The sequence below is a fragment of the Thermobia domestica genome, chromosome 9 (assembly GCF_964235325.1).
Source record: "Thermobia domestica chromosome 9, izTheDome1.hap1.1, whole genome shotgun sequence".
Lineage (NCBI taxonomy): Eukaryota > Metazoa > Arthropoda > Insecta > Zygentoma > Lepismatidae > Thermobia > Thermobia domestica.
Genome location: NC_137462.1, coordinates 158,265,154 through 158,286,276, shown reverse-complemented (window position 1 = coordinate 158,286,276; position 21,123 = coordinate 158,265,154). Strand labels below are relative to the sequence as shown.

Below are 21,123 nucleotides of genomic sequence, written 5' to 3'. Positions count from 1 at the left end.
TCTCTGAAACTTCGTAAAAATCTAACTGACGTATCTGAATGACAAGTCTGACATTTTTTTTTTTTAAATTAGATAATAAAGAGCCATTATTGCGTTTAATTCCATTATGGATAAGTTCTGATTATTTCTCTCTCTCATTCTCCGAAACACCAAACCATTTTTGTAAATGTGACCAGTTTAAGGAAGGTATTTCACTTCTGGTTGTAAGAGTGAGTGCAAAGAGAATAATTTTTACGACCTTTAAAAGAAATTACTTTAGACGTTGGATTTAATTCAAAACGAATTGTCAAATTTGAAATGTATATACTGGGCACATAAAGAGGACTTCCTGGAAATCTTGATGATGATAAGCACATTCCTATAAATATTCGTATCTGAGAAAGTATACTACTTACCAAGAAAATTACGGAAATATTTTTGTTCTGAGATGTTTGGTTGTAAAAAAACATTTGCTGTTTTTATGTACTTTGGATCACGCGAACATAAGCGAAGTGTCATGTATTTAATTTGGTTTTCGGGAGTCATCTAACTATCACGATATGTTCCCGACACATTACAAATGAAAATAAGATTAAACATTAACAGTATAAACTTTTGTGGATTTTGGTTAAAATGAAATAGTTCCCTTTATTCAGCTTCTTTGGAATTTGCTTGGTCTGAATGGAGATTTCAGCACATTTACACGTACAGATATAAAAACATATCCATTCCTCTATCACTTGTATTTTCTTATGAACTGTAACAATGAATTTACTCCACAAGTATGCTAAGCTGACTTAAAATTAGTTTTATAAATCATTTCTCTTACTTGAAATTCTGATTCCTGAAAATTTCTTGACTTTCCAAGCTTTCAATCTCCCCTGGAGCCTTGTTCAAGGAGGATAAAAACAGGGAGTCAACTGAGTAAAACCCTTTTACTCCCATTTTTATTCTCCGTGAACAAGGAGCCAAGACATTTGGAAAAGTGCGAGAAATTTTCAGGAATCAGAATTTCACGTAAGTAAAATAACTGTTACACAGCTGAGCGCATTAGTATATTTATAAACTTATGAATAGTTCTATAAACTTAATCGTGAGTTATTATACCTTAGTTCCTATTGCCACTATCAAATGTTTCTGCATTAATTTACTGTCAAAACACCAACGACAGTCCTCCAAAGCTCTGTTCATCTTCTTCCCTTCCCTTATAGCTTTCTCCCTTTGTCGCTCTTCCTCTTTGCGCCCGGAATCTTTTAATCGAGCTCTTTCCTCGAAGAAATCATCCATATCGTAGTCTCTGTTTGCCTGGCTCATTCCCTAAAAAAGGAAAGAACATACATGATATAGTATTATCTCTTTTGTAACTCATCATTTCATTCTCTTCCACACTCGAATTTGGACTATTACAATAGGAGTGACCAGAAAATGATCCCATCTTTCTTTCAGATTCAGCTAAGAGGTGTTACAAAATTTACAAATGAGTTAAATACATATAGTTTCGGTTTTTGAATATAGGAATGCCTTCAACCTCGAACTTTGATTTAATTTTGGAGGGTACATAGTCTCAGTATACTATATTTTCCTGATCATACCTTTTCTCTTAGAGGTGTGTTAGAGCCACTTTAGATTAAATTTAGAATTTTACCATTTAGACAGCCAATTTTCTCTTTCTTGTTCAAATAAGTTTAATATTGTTAACGATGTTGAGTACTTCTGCCATCTGTGTTTTTTAGCCCGAAAATTTCCACAGGAACTCATTATTTTTCTGTTTTCTTTGAAATAAACTGAAATTTTAATGATGTGATTTTTTAGATTTTTTTCTTCAAGTCTAACTAAATGTATGTTGCTTTTGCAAAATGAATTTGCAATATATATGAATTTAATATTGCTTAAATTAAGTTGTTAAACATTAAAACTGTATACTACAACATTTAATTATCATGAAGTAAGATGGATTGAAATAAATTTGAAGAAGAAATCAGTAAAATTAAGCCACTAACATCCCAATTCATTTCAACAAATACAGAAAAGTATTTCTTTATGTAAAGCAATGATAAAAAGCGAAAGTGGCGTAAAACAGAAAAATAATTTCATATATACTAATGAAAGGAGGAAACAACAGATTTTTTTTACACACCAGATTCTCAGGAATTATGTAACACTCAAAGAGTGAAAAAGTGACCGATTGGGCCGGGACCTCCGGTATACCGTGCCGATGCGTTAAGCACTACGCTACTCAGTTCGGTTCCAAGAACAGCTACTCACTTTCTCACTCTCGAGATCTGTACTCTCATCTCGGACCATGTGGGTTGTAGCACAGACCCCTGCTGCGATTCGACAATTCCCGTGTCCATATAGCGAGCACTTTATGACGGTTGTAATTTCATATATACTAACGAAAGGAGGAAACAACTTAATTTTTTTTGAACACACTAGATCCTCACCAGGTGCGAATTATATAACATTCAAAGAGTGAAAAAAGTGACCGACTGGGCCAGGACACGAACCCGATAAATATATAATGCTTTATATAAATCCATGAGATAAAAGAACGAAGATGGCGTATATATTCAACACTGTTAAGTCATAAATAATTCTTTATATAAATCTATGGAAAAAACGAAGAAGAGGGCGTACATATTCAACACTGTTAAGTCATAAATAATTCTTTATATACATCTATGGGATAAAAAAACGAAGATGGCGTATATATTCAACACTGTTAAGTCATAAATAATTTTTTATATAAATCTATGGAAAAAACGAAGATGGCGTACATATTAAACATTGTTAAGTCATAAATAATTCTTTATATAAAACTATGGGATAAAAAAACGAAGATGGCGTACATATTCAATACTGTTAAGTCATAAATAATTCTTTATATAAATCTATGGGATAAAAAAACGAAGATGACGTATATATTCAACACTGTTAAGTCATAAATAATTCTTTATATAAATCTATGGAATAATAAAACGAAGATGGCGTATTCAACACAGTTAAGTCATATCGGCAGAAGATGTATCATTTCAAGGAACTCTTTGCTGTTTTCTTTTATCAGTATTATTATAAGATACACATTCATGACAAAAGTATCATATAATATAATACACATCATTTCTTTTATCTCAACTGACAGGAAAATGTTGAGGAAAATATTGTTTATTTGAAAATTTGTCAGATTACGTCACATGATTATCTTTTAGTTTTTTTTTTTTTTTTACTGTTGTTGTTACATTAGAGTTTAGTGATTCTTTCAGCACCGAGGCTACATGTGACATGGACCTACAGTTTAATGCGGGATTCAAAATACACGAGCTCCCACTGGAATCTTTGTTTCAGATGAAGTTACGAAACAGTAAAACATAAGATACCACAAGTGAAAAAAATTAAATAGTAATAGATAAAAGCACGCCAGAAAATAAATCTAGAGTTCAATAGTAATTAACCATGGACAGGTTCTCAACATGAATTGTAGAAACACTTCATTTATTTTATTTCTTTATTTTTATAAATATAGTTTTCTCTTAAATAAAATTATTACTTCTGAATTATTGCAAAGAAATGCAAAGCAATGTTTTTGATTTTACACAAAACGGAATGTATATAACAAGGAATTTATTTTTGTAATTTCATTGTCGAATGTCATTGTTTCTCAAAACTTCAGAACCACGGCGACAATTGAAAAGTGTGGTAAGTTAAAATTTTGCTCAGTGAAAAAAATTAATATTTTTAATTATAAAGCGAATAATACACCATTATTTTCATCAATAATTTTTAATATTTAGAGCTCGATATATTTTTTAAATACAAACTATTTAAAATGATTTCTAAAAAATAATTTTCGGCAAAAGAAATAAGTTGGCTCTACCACTAGTATGGTTGGTTATCACAGACTTATATGTCTGTAGTTTGTTTGTTAATTACTTGTCCTTTCTTTATTTGTATATTTTATAAGAAAGCAATATGCAAATTTTTAGGAAAGAAAATCTTGATATAACCTTTGTCCATTGGGACCCATTGTTGGTTACTACAACAGAATCTCTCTCTCAATCTTTCTTCCCCGCTCCCTTTAGTTTACTGTGAAAATCCATCAACTCTAATTGAAATAATAATAATAATAATAATAATAATAATAATAATAATAATAATAATAATAATAATAATAATAATGCGTTAGATATCATTGCTGCCATGTATATTTTCAGATTATAAGGCTACTTACAATTTCACTACCAACGAATTAATGAATAAACGAATATTTCTGATTAGCATTTCATATTTCTAGCAACGAACAAAATATAGATGGTAAACTAAAATAAACAATGAAGAAATCAAGCTACTCTCTCTAGTCTAGAGGTCTTTGATACATGGTACCGAGTTTGATTTCTGGAGGAAGAACCTAGAACTCACTACTATGGTTTAGATAATACTTCAAAACTGTAGATCTTGCCTTAAATACCCTTGTTGCTGACAACGAACGTATCAATCACAAATCAATAAAGAAATCAAACTGAGAACGATAGAATGGGTTGGAATACAAAAATTAAATGAAAGAAATGTAATCTTAATTTAGCGTCACAAGCTTATGTCCTTTAGGCTAAAGGAGACGGGTGATTAGGTTTATTAAGAATGTGGGAAGAAACGGGAAAACTCCGTGAAAACCCACGAGCACGATATTGCCTACAACAAACTTACTTGGCCTGGGTTGAAATGTAAGTAGCCTAAAAAATTATGGTGCGGTTTTACTATACGGATCCATAGATTGTAAAATGTACAAAAAAAAAAAAAAAAAAAAAAAAAACCTTTTAATTTGCCCATTTCACGTCAAGAACAGAACCCAACCAATCCCTGCGGGGCTTCTAACCCGTTCCTACTACTACTACTACTACTACTACTACTACTACTACTACTTATACTATGGATCCGTATAGTAAAACTGCACGAAAATTTATACATTTGATGTTATCATCCCACGACACGATCTGTAGTCAAACTGGTGCTCCTACGGTCCAAGTTTGAATGGTACTATTGTTAAGCTTTTGCAACCTTACGATTTGTCTTCTACACTTAATAAAATGAAAAGTCTAACTAAATAACTTTAAGTATACTGATATTCTATTTCTCCCTGTTACTGAAGAGAGAGAAAACAATATCAAATTGTATTTCCTATGTGTATTGGAGGATCTCACACACTTGTGAACCAATTACTTTCATAGTGACAACATTTTCATTCCACATGATTTATATTAGAAAGATTTTGAATAGTATGTCATATGTTAACCACAATAATGAACTAAATAATGGTCCTCATGCTTCTTCAATGACGAATCTCTTAGTATTTTCACGAATCTTTTCCAAGAATATTTCTATTTTAAAATTCCAAAAGTAAATTCGAAAATCAATACTGAATTAGTGAAACACGTGGATGTGCAGAAAATATGGGAACAAACATGTGAAAGATGACTGTAGTGGAGTGGAGTTTTCATTACATTGCTTCACGACATTTTAAGATCATATGCTAAGAACGATATCATTGGACTTATACACTGATATTTGATTACAAAATAATCATTGAAGTAGTTTTGCAAATGACATAATTAATATTATTTCTTCTTCTTCTGGCAGGGTTGCTCTCGACGGGGAAAGGGGAGGTCGCGGAAAATTTATTTTTGAAGTTTTCCTAAACCAATTGTGATTTCTTTTAAAGGTTGAAATTCTCACCGAATTTGTCAGAGGTCCCTACAAAATCCTTCTCCTGGCTTTGTTTATTCCCGTTCATTTGGCTCCACGCGACCTAAAGCCAATTTCTAGGCTCTCATGTCGGAAATGAAATGAATTTTTTAAGTTTAATGTCCCACGATTATGCCCGTTAGGCCAACAGAGACGGATGATTAAGGCAAGTGAATAATTGATGGAATGAGAACGCGAGAGGAAACGGGAGTACCCCGAAAAAACCCGTGGACACGATGTTATCAATCAAAAACTTACTTGGTCGGGTATCGCCTCTCACGACGGATTCTGGAGAGAAATCTTACTATTCTTCACGTAACTTATGCTTGTTTATTAGGAGTGTGATTTTGTTTCCATATGTTTCTGTTAAGTTTTGGTTTTCTTAAGTTGCTTACAGTTAGAACAATTTCGTCAATTTACAAGGTTTGGGGCGGAAGTAAATTCCAGGTTCAACGATGTAGATTAGAATATCATATACAGCAAGGATAAATTTATTTTGCGCCAACTTTGACTTTTTCATATCAGTGGCTGTGATATCCCACTATGAGTGCACTTAAGTATTAATATTAATATAAATTCATAAAAATGCCTTACGAAATGATGGTTCATCACCTCTAAATAGTTTGGATCCCAAGCACGGATTAAAATAGTATTTTCTTATTCATCCTAAGGAACGAACTCTTTCCTTCTTTGGTGTTGGACCTCACACACGGAATGGTATTCCTAGCAGTATTTTGTGGATAGTTCCTGTAGATAACTATCGGCATTATTAATAATTGATCATATCTCAGTTGTTCTTTTATGATGTGTGCCAATCGATTTTATTTTTCCAATTTTTCCCTGCGGACTTTATCCATATTCATTGTGTTCGATACAGTTATACCTATAAGCTAAACTTCTCTTCTGGTCCTTCTGATTGCCATTATATCTGGTCTATTACGATTGGCAGTTTGATCTGTCAGTACACGATCTAAAACAGTAGATTGTGTCTTTTGCTCTTTAGTATCATTACTAATTTGTATATACAAGTACTGTTTTATTTCTCTTCTTAGACTAAATTTCTTTGCTAGATGTTGAGTTTTACTTTTCCAACTTAATCATGTCTTCTTCGCATTCTGTTTGAGCTACCATAGGGCAACCAGTGATGATATGATGTACGGTTTCAGTTTGTAGATGGCAGTCAACATTTATCTCCTCTGACTGTTTCATCCTTTACGATAAATATCTTATGATGTTTGGCATTTATTACTTGATTTCATAGGCTAACATACATGCTTCTATTTCTGCGAAACAATTTCCTTCTTAGACCAATTACATTACTCTCATTATTAAGCTGAGAAAAACTAATCTCTACAAGCATCACGACGAACAAGGAAATAATTACATTCTACTTCATTGATTTTCTCTTTGCAAAGTCTTCTATATTTTACGTATGCAAGTACATTTTCACGCCAATGATGTTAAGAATGCCATTGGCATTGTCAAAGTAGATACATAGTCGTATTTAAACAATCTGGCACGTCAGCTATCTCGAAAGTCCTGTATTCTTATAAATAAGCGGAAGCAAATTAAAGAGTAACTTCGCTGATTATTCAAGTCAAAGTATTAAAACATCCTACTACTCTTGTGAGGACAGATTTAAAAAGAAGTGTATATCAAGTTTCTTTTCCCATGTTTTTTTCTTCCTTTCTTCCATCATAAATTCAATCGGTAACGAAAGTTGTTTCATCCAAAAGCATTGTCAATACTTTTCATCTGTAAAATTGTGCGGAACTTTCTTTCTTTCTTTTTTCTTTCGTTTTCTTTTTCACTCTTGTAAATAATGCTAACACAACTGCCATCAAACGTGAATAAACACTCATGCCTGCATGTTCTTTTATCAATAACTTTAGAGTAGAGTTTACTTTACAGAAAAAGTCCTCTCTGTGTCACCTGAAAACTGTATACAGAGAAAATGGATTGAATGAGCATTTTCAATGACAACTGTATAACAGGAACTGAATTCTAAGAATAATTTCTAACTTTATTTATTTACTTTTATATGAATTAAACTCAATTTTAGTCGCGAAGAACACAAATCCTAAATAAAAAATTGTGAAATTATTTTATGTATAAACATCTTTAAATATGAATATTCAATATTTTAAACCAGAAACAACAATTTTACAATGGCAATAATTCTAATAAGTTTCATATCGCAATCTATGTGCCAAATACGACATACACAAATGGTTTATTTAAGGCTATAATAAAAATATGTTGGTTATACACACAAATGTACTTTGTACTATGGACTACGCTTCAGTTCAAAGCAGGAGTGGCCAACTCAAAGCATGAGTGTGACGCGAACAATTCATACGTGGAACGTGCAATGTTGGCATATTAGCTTTCAAAATGAAATCTTTCAGTTTTACGTTCCACGGTAATGCTGGCTAAACTAATCAACTAGACGGCGATGCGATGATGAAAAGTGAATGCAATGGTGGAATGAATAAAGTGGAAGTAAACGAGAGAACCCTGAGAAAACCCCACGAACACGGTGTTTGTTCACCACAAAGCCCAATTGGCGTGAGCTGGGATCGAACTAGGAACCCCACGCACCAGGCATGAACGCTCTACCAGTGAGCCACCGTCTCCCAGTTGCCACATTAGTTTAGTTTTAAGAATCACGTCGAATATTGCTAAGCAGAATTACTCAATATTAACTGGTAAAATTACTTCTTTATCTAATTAAATATGGAGAGCTAGTTAAGTTGGAACAACACATTAAAAACTCTCCACATATAAAAGGTTGAACGTGGTTACTGCGAGTTGATCACTCCTGGTTCAGAAGGTAAACAATACTAATTTCGCTTATCATCAATTACAATACAGGTTCTTAAACAGTGCAGGCTGCTTCGAAAGAGACAGACGCTGTTCAAAATGGAAACGAGTGAGAAAACTTACGAGCTACTTTCATCCACTACGAGAAAGTCGTCGTCGTCTGAGACGTACATTATTTCTTCTGGTAAGATATAGCAAAACATATTTTACTGTAATTTTATCATCAACTAATATTCCAATGGGGATTTCGTTAAAGTATAGATTTTAGTTCTGATTTCAAAAATAAACCATAAAGTTAACAATACAAAGTGTCTCTTAAAATGTTTTCTTTCAAAAGTTCTTCAATATAAAGAAGTAAAATCAAGAGTAAAAAGCTACCTTGTTAATAGTTTTTGCTACTTACAAAAAGAAACAGAAACAAAATCCCTTTATAATTACTGACTTACAAGTCATTAATGGGAACAAGAAAGTAATTGGCGCCTCTGTGATACCATTTAAAAGTGGCACCTTGCATCTTTAAGAAATTTCCTAAACTTAGTTCATGTCCACGAAGATTCGCTAAATCGCCAGTATTTTCAAGAAATCTCTGCAGACTTTTTCGCACAAGAAAAACCGGTTTATCAAGAGGAAAGTTTCAATTTTTCAATTTTGGAACTTTTCATGTGAGTAATTTGTATTGTCGAAAAAGTCTACAAAATAAGTTGCTGAATCGTTCAGGAATTCTCTGAAAGATGCAACAAATGGATAAGTTCGCACCCACGTCACTAGTGAGAACTTAATTTTAAAAATAATAAAAGTTAGTAGCAACATTAATATGTTGTGTCTTTTGCGTTCATTGTCTAATTTGTTATCATCCAAGTTCATCTCAGAACTGTCCAGGATAGTTTGATGTGTAACCAGGTATTATAGTGAGATTCGAACGTGCACTACAGGCATTAATTACTGTGTAAGGAAAGTAAAAAATAATAATAATAAAAAAGTTAATTCTACATCGAAGAAATGGACAGTAACCACCAGCGTAAGAACTGCACTCAAACCAATTACATAGTCTAAATAGTCACTTCGTTAAAATATTAAGAAAACAAATTGGGTTTCAACATAAACAAAATAGGATATATGGTTACAAAGAAGCAATGCATGTTGGCAAAGAAAGCCTCATAACCTTAAATCAAAGAAGTATGTTACCATTGTACCATTTATAAAAAAGTAGAGACAAACCATTATTGGTAAAAGAGGTATGCACTAGCGCGATATAAATATTCTATGTGTTGAAACATTTACTTCCTATAAATCTACTGCTTGTATACACTATATGTAATTCAAGTTAATATTTATTATAATGCTACTACAAATTTTAAAATTGTATTTAAGAATAGGTCTGAAATGAGGTGACAGCAACCTCTAACATTTCTTTGCATTGATCAATGTTGTCTAGTAATAATAATGAAGAAAACTTACAAAGTCTGTTATTCTAAATGTTTTTAAAGTATATAATTGAGCTCCGTATTTACCGAATAATTAACTGGTCAGCACAATAAATTTTTCGTTAATGGTTACAGTTCGATTCTACTGGGCGATGTGATTCACATACTACGCTAAATTATACGACGAAGTACCACATAATATACATGTTGATAAAGACTTTTAAAATTGTCCTCTAACAGGTGTGCTTTGTGAAGAGTTTGTGTTTAAATCACACACTTGTACCTGAGTGATGTTCATTTCATATCCAAAGCCACCTAAAAGCAATCTGATAAACACACAGCACATAAATCTCGAAATTGGTAAAAGTCAGAAAAAATAATATTTCTAGTATCAGGAAGAAAAAAAAATCGTAAGAAAAAGCTGAAAGGCTATTACTCACTGCAAAAATATGTAGCAGAATTTTCTTCTACATGCAACAGGTAACGCGTTCGGAAACTGCAACTTCCTTCTTCAGCCTGTGGTAGACTTCAAAAAGGATAAAAAAAACATGAAGGAAGGTTAAAAAATGGTTAAATGGTAAAAAACAAATCATCTGTCAAACATTAAAACAAACGGGAATAAAAACTCACTGACATTGTACACTGCTGTTCCTGTTTTCTGTTCTTGCTGTTTTTCACTACATACTTTCACCATTTGGAAAGCAAGAACAGAAAACAGTGAACAGCAGTGTACAATGTCAGTGAGTTTTTATTCCCGTTTGTTTTAATGTTTGACAGATGATTTGTTTTTTACCATTTAACCATTTTTTAACCTTCCTTCATGTTTTTTTTTATCCTTTTTGAAGTCTAACACAGGCTGAAGAAGGAAGTTGCAGTTTCCGAAAGCGCTACCTGTTGCATGTAGAAGAAAATTCTGCTACATATTTTTTGCGGTGAGTAATAGCCTTTCTGCTTTTTCTTATTGAATATTATCACCGCTCGCAATATTGTGATAAAAAAATTCGTATTTTCAGCTTTATATGCAGCCTCTTATATTTGAGGTTGTAGCCGCTTAAGCGTCGACAGTACCTCCTTCTTTGCAAGTATTATCTGCCATATAAGGAACTTTTTTTTTTTTTTTTTTAAATCCAAGATTGAGTGGATGCTTTTTAATAAGTATGGTTGTATGTATCTTTCAATTTAATCGAGATGCAAAGGGAAGTTCTGTTTTAGTCATATGAGTTAACGTTAGAAAAAATTAAATAAATCAACAGAATGCTGTACAAGAGAAGATCCAAGAGAAATAAAGTGTACATATTAAATTACTGCATTAGGTGACATCAGTACTAAATCAGTTCCTTCTGCATAAAAGCATATCTGAGAAAAAAATAGTATATAAAAGGTAACATGGTAATCTGTTAAGAGTTAATTTGTGTAACTTTCATATCTCACTTTTATGTCCTGCAAGTTAAGGAACATAGGCTTCCACCTTGCATATTTGTATTTCACTAATCTCCTGAAAACTGTCGTTCAGTAGAAACATTCTTCATTTCTAGCCTTCGACAACTGTTATTCCTATCCATACCATTTTTCATGTCACATTTTTATGCTCCGACTTTACTTTCCTGTTCCTCAATAACTATAGTACTAGGGAGAATCAGAAACTAACGTTACAAGGTCGATATTTCTGGAGTTTCGTCTGTTATAAAGGAATAAGGTGTGTGCAGTAATTTTAATACACAGAGTTGGCAACTGTGCAAAGTTTCAGCCACCCGTTACTTACGGCGCTAGTTGTAGGTAAACACAAACGGCGACTCGTTTGGAAACCTGGTCTCTCGAAGAAGTTCGCATAGTTATTCGATTTCTATGGCAAACATGTAACTGCGGCTGAAATTCACCGGCAGTGGCAGAGATTTACGGAGAGACTGTAATATCTTGTCAACACGTTGCGAATGGTGTCGAAGTTTGTGGCTGGTAGAGAAAACGTCACTGACGAAGAGCGCAGTGGCCGGCCCAGCACGGCATCAACAGATTTGAACACAGCTCGTGTGGAGGAGTTTATTCAAGACAACAGGAGAATCATGCTACGGCATCTGATGGCAGAATGGGGATTGTCATTCGGAAGTCGTCGCTTCGCTTCAGACTAGAAGATCAAACACTTCGTGACAAGTGGCTGAATACGCAAGGACAAGATTTTTACAAGGAGAGAATCTTCAAACGTATCTTACGACGCGTCAAGTGCCTCAACCGATACGGAGACTATGTCGAAAAATAACCTACTGCATGTACTACCTGTTGGCTGTATTGGTTGTATGAAATAATGCATATACCTTTCACTGCAGGCTTTATAACCTTACTTTCTGATTACCCCTCGTATATTCTCACTTGTTTCTGTAGATTTCAATGAAATAAAATAACAAAAACCATTTCTTTTTTGATACAAGCTCGCATTTTTCCATTCAATAACTACTTTTTCATTATTATGATTTCTTAACTATGGTGTACGGAAATAGATATTTAGATTAACGTTCCATCCTTGTTAAAATTAAGTGTAAGGAAGATGAAATAATTAATAGAATAATAAAATGAGAGAAAATGTAAGAAGTGTGGGAAGTCCATTTGTATAACTTTTCATTAAAACATTACATTGTTTGCGATCGAATCCACAACTTTGTTCACCAAAGTGAGTGTTAGCACTGATAGCTATTGCTGACACAATAATGTTAATCCCCCCCCCCCCTTCTAGATACGATAAAAGTTAAAATAAATCAGAACAAGTGTTCTGTTTTCTTTTGTAGATTCCAACACCAAACCGAAAAGGGTCACTCAGACGAAAAGAAAAACCAAAAGGAAATCATCTCGCCGGCCATCACATATGCGATCATCATCCTCAACAGAAGAATCTTACACAGGAGGCAATGGTAAGTTCCTTTCTGCTCCTCAATTCGGAAAAATTTTGCTTAACATATAAAAACTAAAGAAACGTTAAAATGTGACGCATATACAGCACATTGTTTTTTTTAGAAAGCTTTTAAACAGGTTATGACTTCTAAAGCTTGCTGTACAAGAGAAGATCCAAGAGAAATAAAGTGAACATATTAAATTACTGCATTAGGTGACATCAGTACTAATGCTCCTTCTGCATAAAAGCATCTTGAGAAAAAAATAGTATATAAAAGGTAACATGGTAATCTGTTAAGAGTTAATTTGTGTAAGTATTGCCTATAGTTAATCGCAATTTGACTATAGGCATAACATGAAAATACCTAGTATATATTTAGTTAGTTTCTGCGATTATGGATCGATTCCCGCACTCTTTAGCACTCTTACAGATTTCATCTTTGGAAGTTTTGACCTCTGTGAAAATTTTATCCTGTTTCTCCAACCATTATTGAATTTCAACTCCTTTTCCCTAATTATTTCTGAATATATTCTTTCCCCTGATTTACCCTGACTTTCCAGAACGTAGGAACACTATATTCAAAAGTAAATTTCCTCTTCTCCATCCTTTCAGTATATATTTCCCAAATTCAGGCAAATGAGTAAAATATTCGTATTTCGTGTTATGAGAAATCTACCCTCCATTATTTTGAATCTTTGTGTTCAACAGTTGTTAAAAAACACCCTCCTTTGGGTTTGCCATACTAAATTCGATTGCACCCTTTCGGGATGTAATTTCCGAAATCCGTAACATTAGATATCTGTATTCTGTGTATACCAAGCATTCCTTCCTGTCTACAGTAAAACACCAGTATATCGAAATTTGGGGGACCTTCGAATTCAGTTTGTTACAGTGAAATTTTGTTATACACAGAGTAGTCAATTACTACTACTGCTAATATTTATTTTCTTCAAAATCTTTGGTCGTTGCGCAACGCTGCAACACTGACATTAGCCGCCACTGCCATAAATTCTTGTCTGGAAAGTCATGTTGAAGTATTGTAGATCTTGCAGTGGTTATAACAATAAATGAGTTCTTGAGAGTTGACTATTACAATTTGACTATTCTCAAGAACTCATTTATTGTTATAACCATTGCAAGATCTACAATACTTCAACATGACTTTCCAGACAAGAATTTATGGCAGTGGCGGCTAATGTTAGTGTTGCAGCGTTGCACAACGACCAAAGATTTTGAAGAAAATAAATATTAGCAGTAGTAGTAAAGAAGTGAAGAATTTTACTTTCTATTACTCCTTTACATACCTTATATATATATATATATATATATTACTTCTATAACTGTAAAATCCATTAATCCGTTTTAAAAAGCAGAAAACAACCTATCAGAGAATCTCTAATTTATGTTGCGTTGCAGCCAGCATACAGTGACCAGATTTCTTCAACACGGACATCGGAACGAATGGTAAGTCGCTTTTTCCCTATCTGAGGAGTTAAAGAACCTGGTCGTTGCAGTGCTCGTGCAACGCGGGACGGTTTTCAGTGAACGAAAGATTTTTCGCGCTAAATAAGATTTCTGAATATTATTTCACTACCAATTAACAAGTGGCATTCATTTTTATTTATTCATAATTATATTTAAATTATGGAATTGTGCTGAAGCAAACCAATATAATAATACAATTTAAAAAAAAAAAGTGATCGTAGAATTACAAAATAAGAAAGAAAATATGTAGTAGTGCAGAAAACAAATGAAAGTAAACACGCATTTACGATTTAATTATTAGTTTATATAGATAATAAAGACTTCTTGTACAGTTATTTGAGAACCATTTAATAATAATAATAAGTCAATATATAGTATCATGTTTGAAGAATTATTAATATGATTCCTTCATTTCTGAAAACATCGAAATTCACTGAACAACAAACCTGGGTGCTTTTGCTTCTGACAAGAATTGCAGAAATTCTAGTAATCCTTAGAACCTGAGTTGATGTAAAGAAAAATCGCATTTCTGCTTTCCAAAATATTATCCAAACAGACGTGTACGGGCATCGTTAGCGAGGGGGTCGTGGGGACGCGTTCTCCCAGATTTTAGTCAAATGTATTTAGAGAAGCTAAGCTAAGACAACTTTGTATATATAACTTTTGTCGAAAGAGGATTTTTATTTTGATTCATCCGACCCCCCAGATTTAAAAAGCTAACGACACCAGTAGTTTATGCTAAAAATTGTAAAACATCTCCCCATCTGTAGATAGTATTTTGGTATATATGTATATCTTCCACAAAATAAATGTATCATATACTTTTGATAGCTTTCCATATGGGAACATGGTGGCTCAATGGTAGTGCTTACCTTTGGCGCGTGGGATCACTATTTCGATGCCCGGCCAAGTAAGTTTGTAGTGGACAACATCGTGTCCGTGAGTTTTCTCAGAATACTCCCATTTCCTGCCACATTCTCATTCCATCAATTATTCCATCACCATTCTAACTAACTTAACTCACTCTATGGCCTATGGAACCCGGAGGTTCAATGCCGCGTTCACAAAAGCTCTCCACTGACTTCTATCCTTAGCTAACTGCATATCCAGTTTCTACTTTCTATTCCAATCTCTGCGAGATCCATCTTAATATTGTCCTCCCATCTGCGCCTAGGTCTTCCTAATGGTCGTTTTCCGATTGGTACATCACCATTCACTTGCCTAAAGCATCCGTCTCCCTTAGCATCACGGGCATAATCGTGTGACGTTAAACTGAAAGATTTAACTTTCTATATGAAACTGTAATGAATTGGCCACAATGCATTTGGGAGTACTTAGCAATGCTGTTTGTATTGACGTTCTTTGACTTTTGGTTCCTATTACATGCTGAACCCACATTTAGCGGGTTCCAAAGTTTACTTTCCAGAACGTATGACATCGATAAACATTGTTTAGCCTCATGTGGATGGACTGTAGTTTTCCTTTCGCACACTCGTATATATATATATATATATAATATGGCAGTCCTGATTCATGTACCTCTCGAGTGTGTTTCGAATCACGGGTTTGGGTTTTCAGTTATTAGATTTACTTGCGTTGTGTGTGTTCTAATTCCGTGACCTGCAAGTTCTGAATGAATTCTACGTCATGAATTCCGTAAATAATTTTAAAAAAAGTAATTTTCCCAGCTTTCCGCTGAGGAAAAACTTCCAATTAAGGAATTTGGAAGGCCACTGCCAAACAGACATTGTGCAGAGCATCAAAACAGGCAAAAGTTAATTCAAGAGGGTTATATATATATATATATATATATATATATATATAACGATTGTGTGGCTGTGAAGTAAAGAATACAATTTTGCTTTCCGTATCTATTGTTTGGTGGTGAAAAATTATGGGCAAAATTAGGCATAACAGATTTAAGCCATTTATGCTCAAACATAAAGAAAATAAAAAATACAAATCTTCGGCTTCAAATTTAAGAAGTGTTTTAAAATTCATACTTTTTCGAAATATCGCTTCGCAGTTGGACATATGAAGTGCAAATGGTAACTTCAAGAAAAATCAAGGTTTCTGGTTAAATTTCAGGTTTTCTAGGTAAAAGTAAATTTGAGGCTAATTCCACGTTTCCTACGTCAGTAGAAAACCTGATCCCATGGTTATGCCCTTTAGGCTCAAGGAGACGGATAATTAATGAAATGGATGTTATGAAAGGAGTAGTGGATGAGAATGAGGGAGGGAACGGGAAAACCCGAGGAAGAGCACGGAAACGATGCTGTTTACCACACAATTACATGACCTAGGTTTGAACCAAAGATCTCTTGTACAAGAAGAGAGTTCTCAACAACTGAACTACCGTGCTCCCTTTTTTATATTCAATTTCCTTAATAAGATTATACGAATATATATATCGGGTGCTCTAAAAATGGTGCCCACTAACAAAGTTTCACTATGTGGCAACGTCGCATATTAACTTAGAACCATTAGCATTGGTCTACGAATCCATCGATTGTTACGCTAATAGGTGTCAATATGTATTGACTTCAACTGCTATCTGAAAAACAATCGATGTAACTATTTCATAGATTGATAGCTGAACTCTATGGTTCTTTATTTGCGATGTTGCCACATAACGTAATTCGTGTCTATAGACGAGGACTCGAAAAGTATACAATTAAACATATTTTTTGCTTTATTTTGACTTGTAGAGTAGCGCTCTGTAGTCCGTGGGCGCCATTTTTAGAACACCCGATATGTATTTAATACGTTGTAGTACCTGATGTTCTCGGTTAAATGAGTGCTCAGTTTTATCTTAATAACGATACTTCTCATGGCATGGTTTGAGTGAACTCTATATCACAATTTCTGTATTGCTCTTTGCAGATATTGCTAAAGATGGTGCAATTATCATTGACCTGCTGGAGAAAGAAATGGCCGGTTGGAGTCCGTCAGGTGTTTCTACAACGCTAATATCATCTAGTAAAGACGCAATCTTACAAGCATCATCATCTGCAATTCAAAATCTACCAACAAAAGACACAGCGGACTCCAAACCTACTACACAACAACATTCATTAGACAATAATGAAAATCCAAAGACATTACCAATTGTTACCTCAGCTACTAAAAGCTACAGAAGCAGAATGGTATCTGATGAAAGCGGAAACGAAACAAACAGTCCCTGGTTTGTTCCAAAGCGTTCAATTGGGCCATTAACATCTGGTAAAATAGATCTGTTGTCCGGACTTGATTCTTTCGCCAAGGCATGTGGATTGCCAGGAAGATCACATTCTGAAAGTTGTGTGGGCTCTGACACGAAACGTAAGAAGTCCCACAAGACTGAGGAACCAAATGGAACACCTATTCATAGAACGGATGAACTTACTGATTTGACAAAATTATTAGCAAATTGTAGTACTCCGTCTGAAAGTAAATCTGAAAAAGAAGGTAATCATACACGAGGGAATTCAAATATGTTTAGAGAACCGAGTGCTTCCATCTCTACATCATTTCATAATGGCAGCAAGGTAAAGCTCACTGAATCTTCTGATTTTTTACCAAATATCAGTGACTTTAAGAATGATAAGGAAAACTTGGCTTCTTTAGCAGGGAGTTCTTGTGAAACAATGAACGCTTCTTTCTCCAGAAATAGCTTCAGTCCGAAAGGATCAACTGTTTCGGAATGTAGCGAAGTCACAAAGTTAAAGAAAAAATCAAGTACTACTTCGAACAAAAGACCTCAATCTTTGACTTCAATAGAAATAGATCAAACAAAATCTTCCCTTAGTAAAGGAACGAAGATTTGCAAACCGAAAACGTTATCTGATGTGGATGAGTATACTAAACGTCTCGGAAGAAATCAAAGTGTTAGCACGAAAACTACAGTAAACGCTGAGAGCAATCAGTATGAACCAGAAACAATTGAATGGTTACCTCTTGATCAACATGCAAAGTACATCAACACATTCCTAATGCAAAACAATGGTAACAAAACACAAATTTCAGCTGAAGACGTACATCATCAACAGACAGAGAAAAGTAACAATGAGTACTCGTCCGAACAAGACGAGAAAATAAATCTTAGACATTCTGCTAAGGATAATAGTAATAACACAAGTAAGGCTGCTTCATCGCAAGAAACTATTATTCACTTTATCAGAAGTACCACAGATAACTCTTACAACTCAAGCTCCAGTGATCATATTGTTGAACATACAAATATGGAAGAAAAAAGAGCCAACAACCTGCCACGAAGAAAATTATGTCTTGACATGCATTCTTCAAGTACAACAGACGACCAGAGAATAAATGTTAATATGATTTTACGATCAAGTCGTTTCGCTCACTTATTACCAGGCAGAATTACAACACAGACATCCATGTTACATAGGGTTACGCAAGACGAGTTGACGAACACTAACTCAAGAAATGATCCTTCAGGAAAATCGAGCTCTTCTAGTGACACTATTTATAATTCTACAGAAGACAGTGGGAGTACGTTGTTGCAGTCATCTTCTGAGGATATTATTCAGAAAGAGAGGAAGGTTAAAGACAAAGCATATGACAAAATATCACGATTTTCCCTGCCTGAGAATAAAGTGTGCTTTCAGCCACAGAAATCTCGAAAAATAGTACGAAACTCTACTGAAGCGTTTCAAGAAAACGAAAATACAAAGAAACTTAATATTCCTGAAAACTCAAATTCTTCTATTACAGCAGCAAGTACTACACTGGGTATAAGAAACTTCACTACACCACTCAACGCAAAAGAAAGATTATGTCAGTTGAGAAAATGGACAAACTATATTGATAATTCAAGACAACAATTATATCGCGACTATCCAGTTTTGAGTGAACGTTATAACAATATAAATGTTACGAAAACGACAATCGAACCTCTAGAAGAGATATTAACATCAGTGAAATCATGCAGTAAAAGACATACACAGACTACTATTAATAGTTCTGGAGCGTTATCTATGTCTTCACAACGGACTAATTTGCAAAACAGGAACAAAAAACAGACCGACTTCTCCAAATCCACAAGGCAGGCTTGTACGGATCCAACAGATTTGCATCAGGACACTGAAACAACATTGCCACCCATACTGCCCAAAAATTCAACTAAAATAATGTGTTCTTCTGATGTCAAACGACCTTTGTCTACAGTCAAGAATTCTGCTACGTTTTTACCCTTGGTAGATCAAGATTCTCAACAGAAGTATCGAGAAAGGAAAGAGATATCAAAATTCTCTGATAAAGATACATCTGTGGCTCAAAGTCTGCCTGCTCTCCAGGATACATGCAGTCGAGACGTTATCAAGAACGAATTGGGCAAAAATATGTCTCACACTAGTAACACTCAACGTACTTTACGCTCTTCACCAGCAATTAAGAACGAATTGGGCAAAAACATGCCCCACACTAGTAACACTCAACGTACTTTACGCTCTTCACCAGCAATTAAGAACGAATTGGGCAAAAATATGCCCCACACTAGTAACACTCAACGTACTTTACGCTCTTCACCAGCAATAAAAAGTTGCTCATTAGATTCGGTTGAAATACATAATGTGTACAAAGAAGCAGATCAATCTAAATTGCTTCGATCACAAAGAGAACCTTATTCCACCTATAGCCACAGTGGCGGTGGAGAAGGATATTGCTACACGCCTAATAAATTACCTGCTATAGAGAAGTTATCAAACAAGCAGAAAACGATATCCCGTGGCAAAGTGTCTGATGCCACTGGACACAACATTGACAGAACAGAAATTCCTTTCGACCTACGAAAAACGGAAGAAATGAATAAAAATGAACATTTGCATCTAGAACAAGACACAACCACCGATGAAACGAATACGTCAACAGCTAGTAGAGATTCAAGAAATCAACGAAAATCTTTTCGAAGTATTTTTTGTTCTTGTTGTACATCTACTAACACTCCAGAAGTTAGCAGAAAACAAATTTGACATAAAAATTCGAGTAGTAGTGACAAAAAGTAGTTATTTAAATTATAATGTTTGTGTGCATAGTTTCTCTGTATATAATTATAGCTTTGAATCAATAAATTGTTTCAAAATATGTAGATTACGTCTCTAAATAACGAAAACATAGTTTTCGTTAATATTGTATTTTAAGTAACAACTATTTAAAATTTTGGAGTTATGTTTGTAACATTTTTTGGTTCCTTTTGTCAGTTAGTATCACCAGTGATAATTTCAGGGACGACCTCGGAAAAAATCCCCCGCTCCCTTGTGCACATTTCCGATCGTGCTCAACGTTGGTTAATGGTATTGACGCAGGGCTACTTTAAACTCCTAGTGTATTGAAAGTCTTCCCCAGAGAAATGTTCTGAAATCATTACTGGGAATCACTATACTTTCTTTAGATTTAATGTTGTTTTTACATATCACCATAATTCACGCTAAGTATGATTACTTCAATTTAAAAAAAGAAAAAAAGAAAAAAAAGAGAAATAAAACTCTCCACATTTCGTTTTGAGGCGCGAAACTATCTTATACGCACCATAAGGTTTGTCGGAGCAGTAAAGATTTTCATCTCACGGTTCAAACGTTCTACAATGATTTTATCTGTAATATTGTGCGTGACATTCTTCTTCTTCATTTCAAAATTTGGAAACACACCATGTCAAACAGTACAGTTTAAAGTGCTACCAAAATTCTAAAACGATTTATACAAGAATGTAAACGATAAAGTATTATAATTCACATTTTCAGGCTGTTTAACTGTTGCAAAATATACAATAATTTGATAATGAATTCCATAAGTACA

General features: G+C 34.1%; 2 protein-coding genes across 7 annotated transcripts in view; one reads left to right on the top strand and one right to left on the bottom strand.

The window, feature by feature from the left end:
* Positions 1-21,123, bottom strand: part of LOC145695137 (CWF19-like protein 2) — a 90,471-nt gene that overhangs the window by 35,746 nt on the left and 33,602 nt on the right. For all 6 annotated transcript variants that reach the window (XM_081772065.1, XM_081772066.1, XM_081772069.1 and 3 more), the window contains exon 9: positions 1,087-1,296. In XM_081772065.1, the coding sequence (XP_081628191.1) occupies positions 1,087-1,296 (210 nt within the window). The remainder of the gene's footprint in view (positions 1-1,086; positions 1,297-21,123) is intronic.
* LOC145695136 (uncharacterized) lies at positions 3,661-20,398 on the top strand. The gene is made up of 4 exons (XM_081772064.1): positions 3,661-3,675; positions 8,590-8,722; positions 12,740-12,862; positions 17,212-20,398. The coding sequence occupies exons 2-4, from the start codon at positions 8,638-8,640 to the stop codon at positions 20,298-20,300; spliced, it is 3,297 nt and encodes a 1,098-aa protein (XP_081628190.1). The 5' UTR covers positions 3,661-3,675; positions 8,590-8,637; the 3' UTR covers positions 20,301-20,398.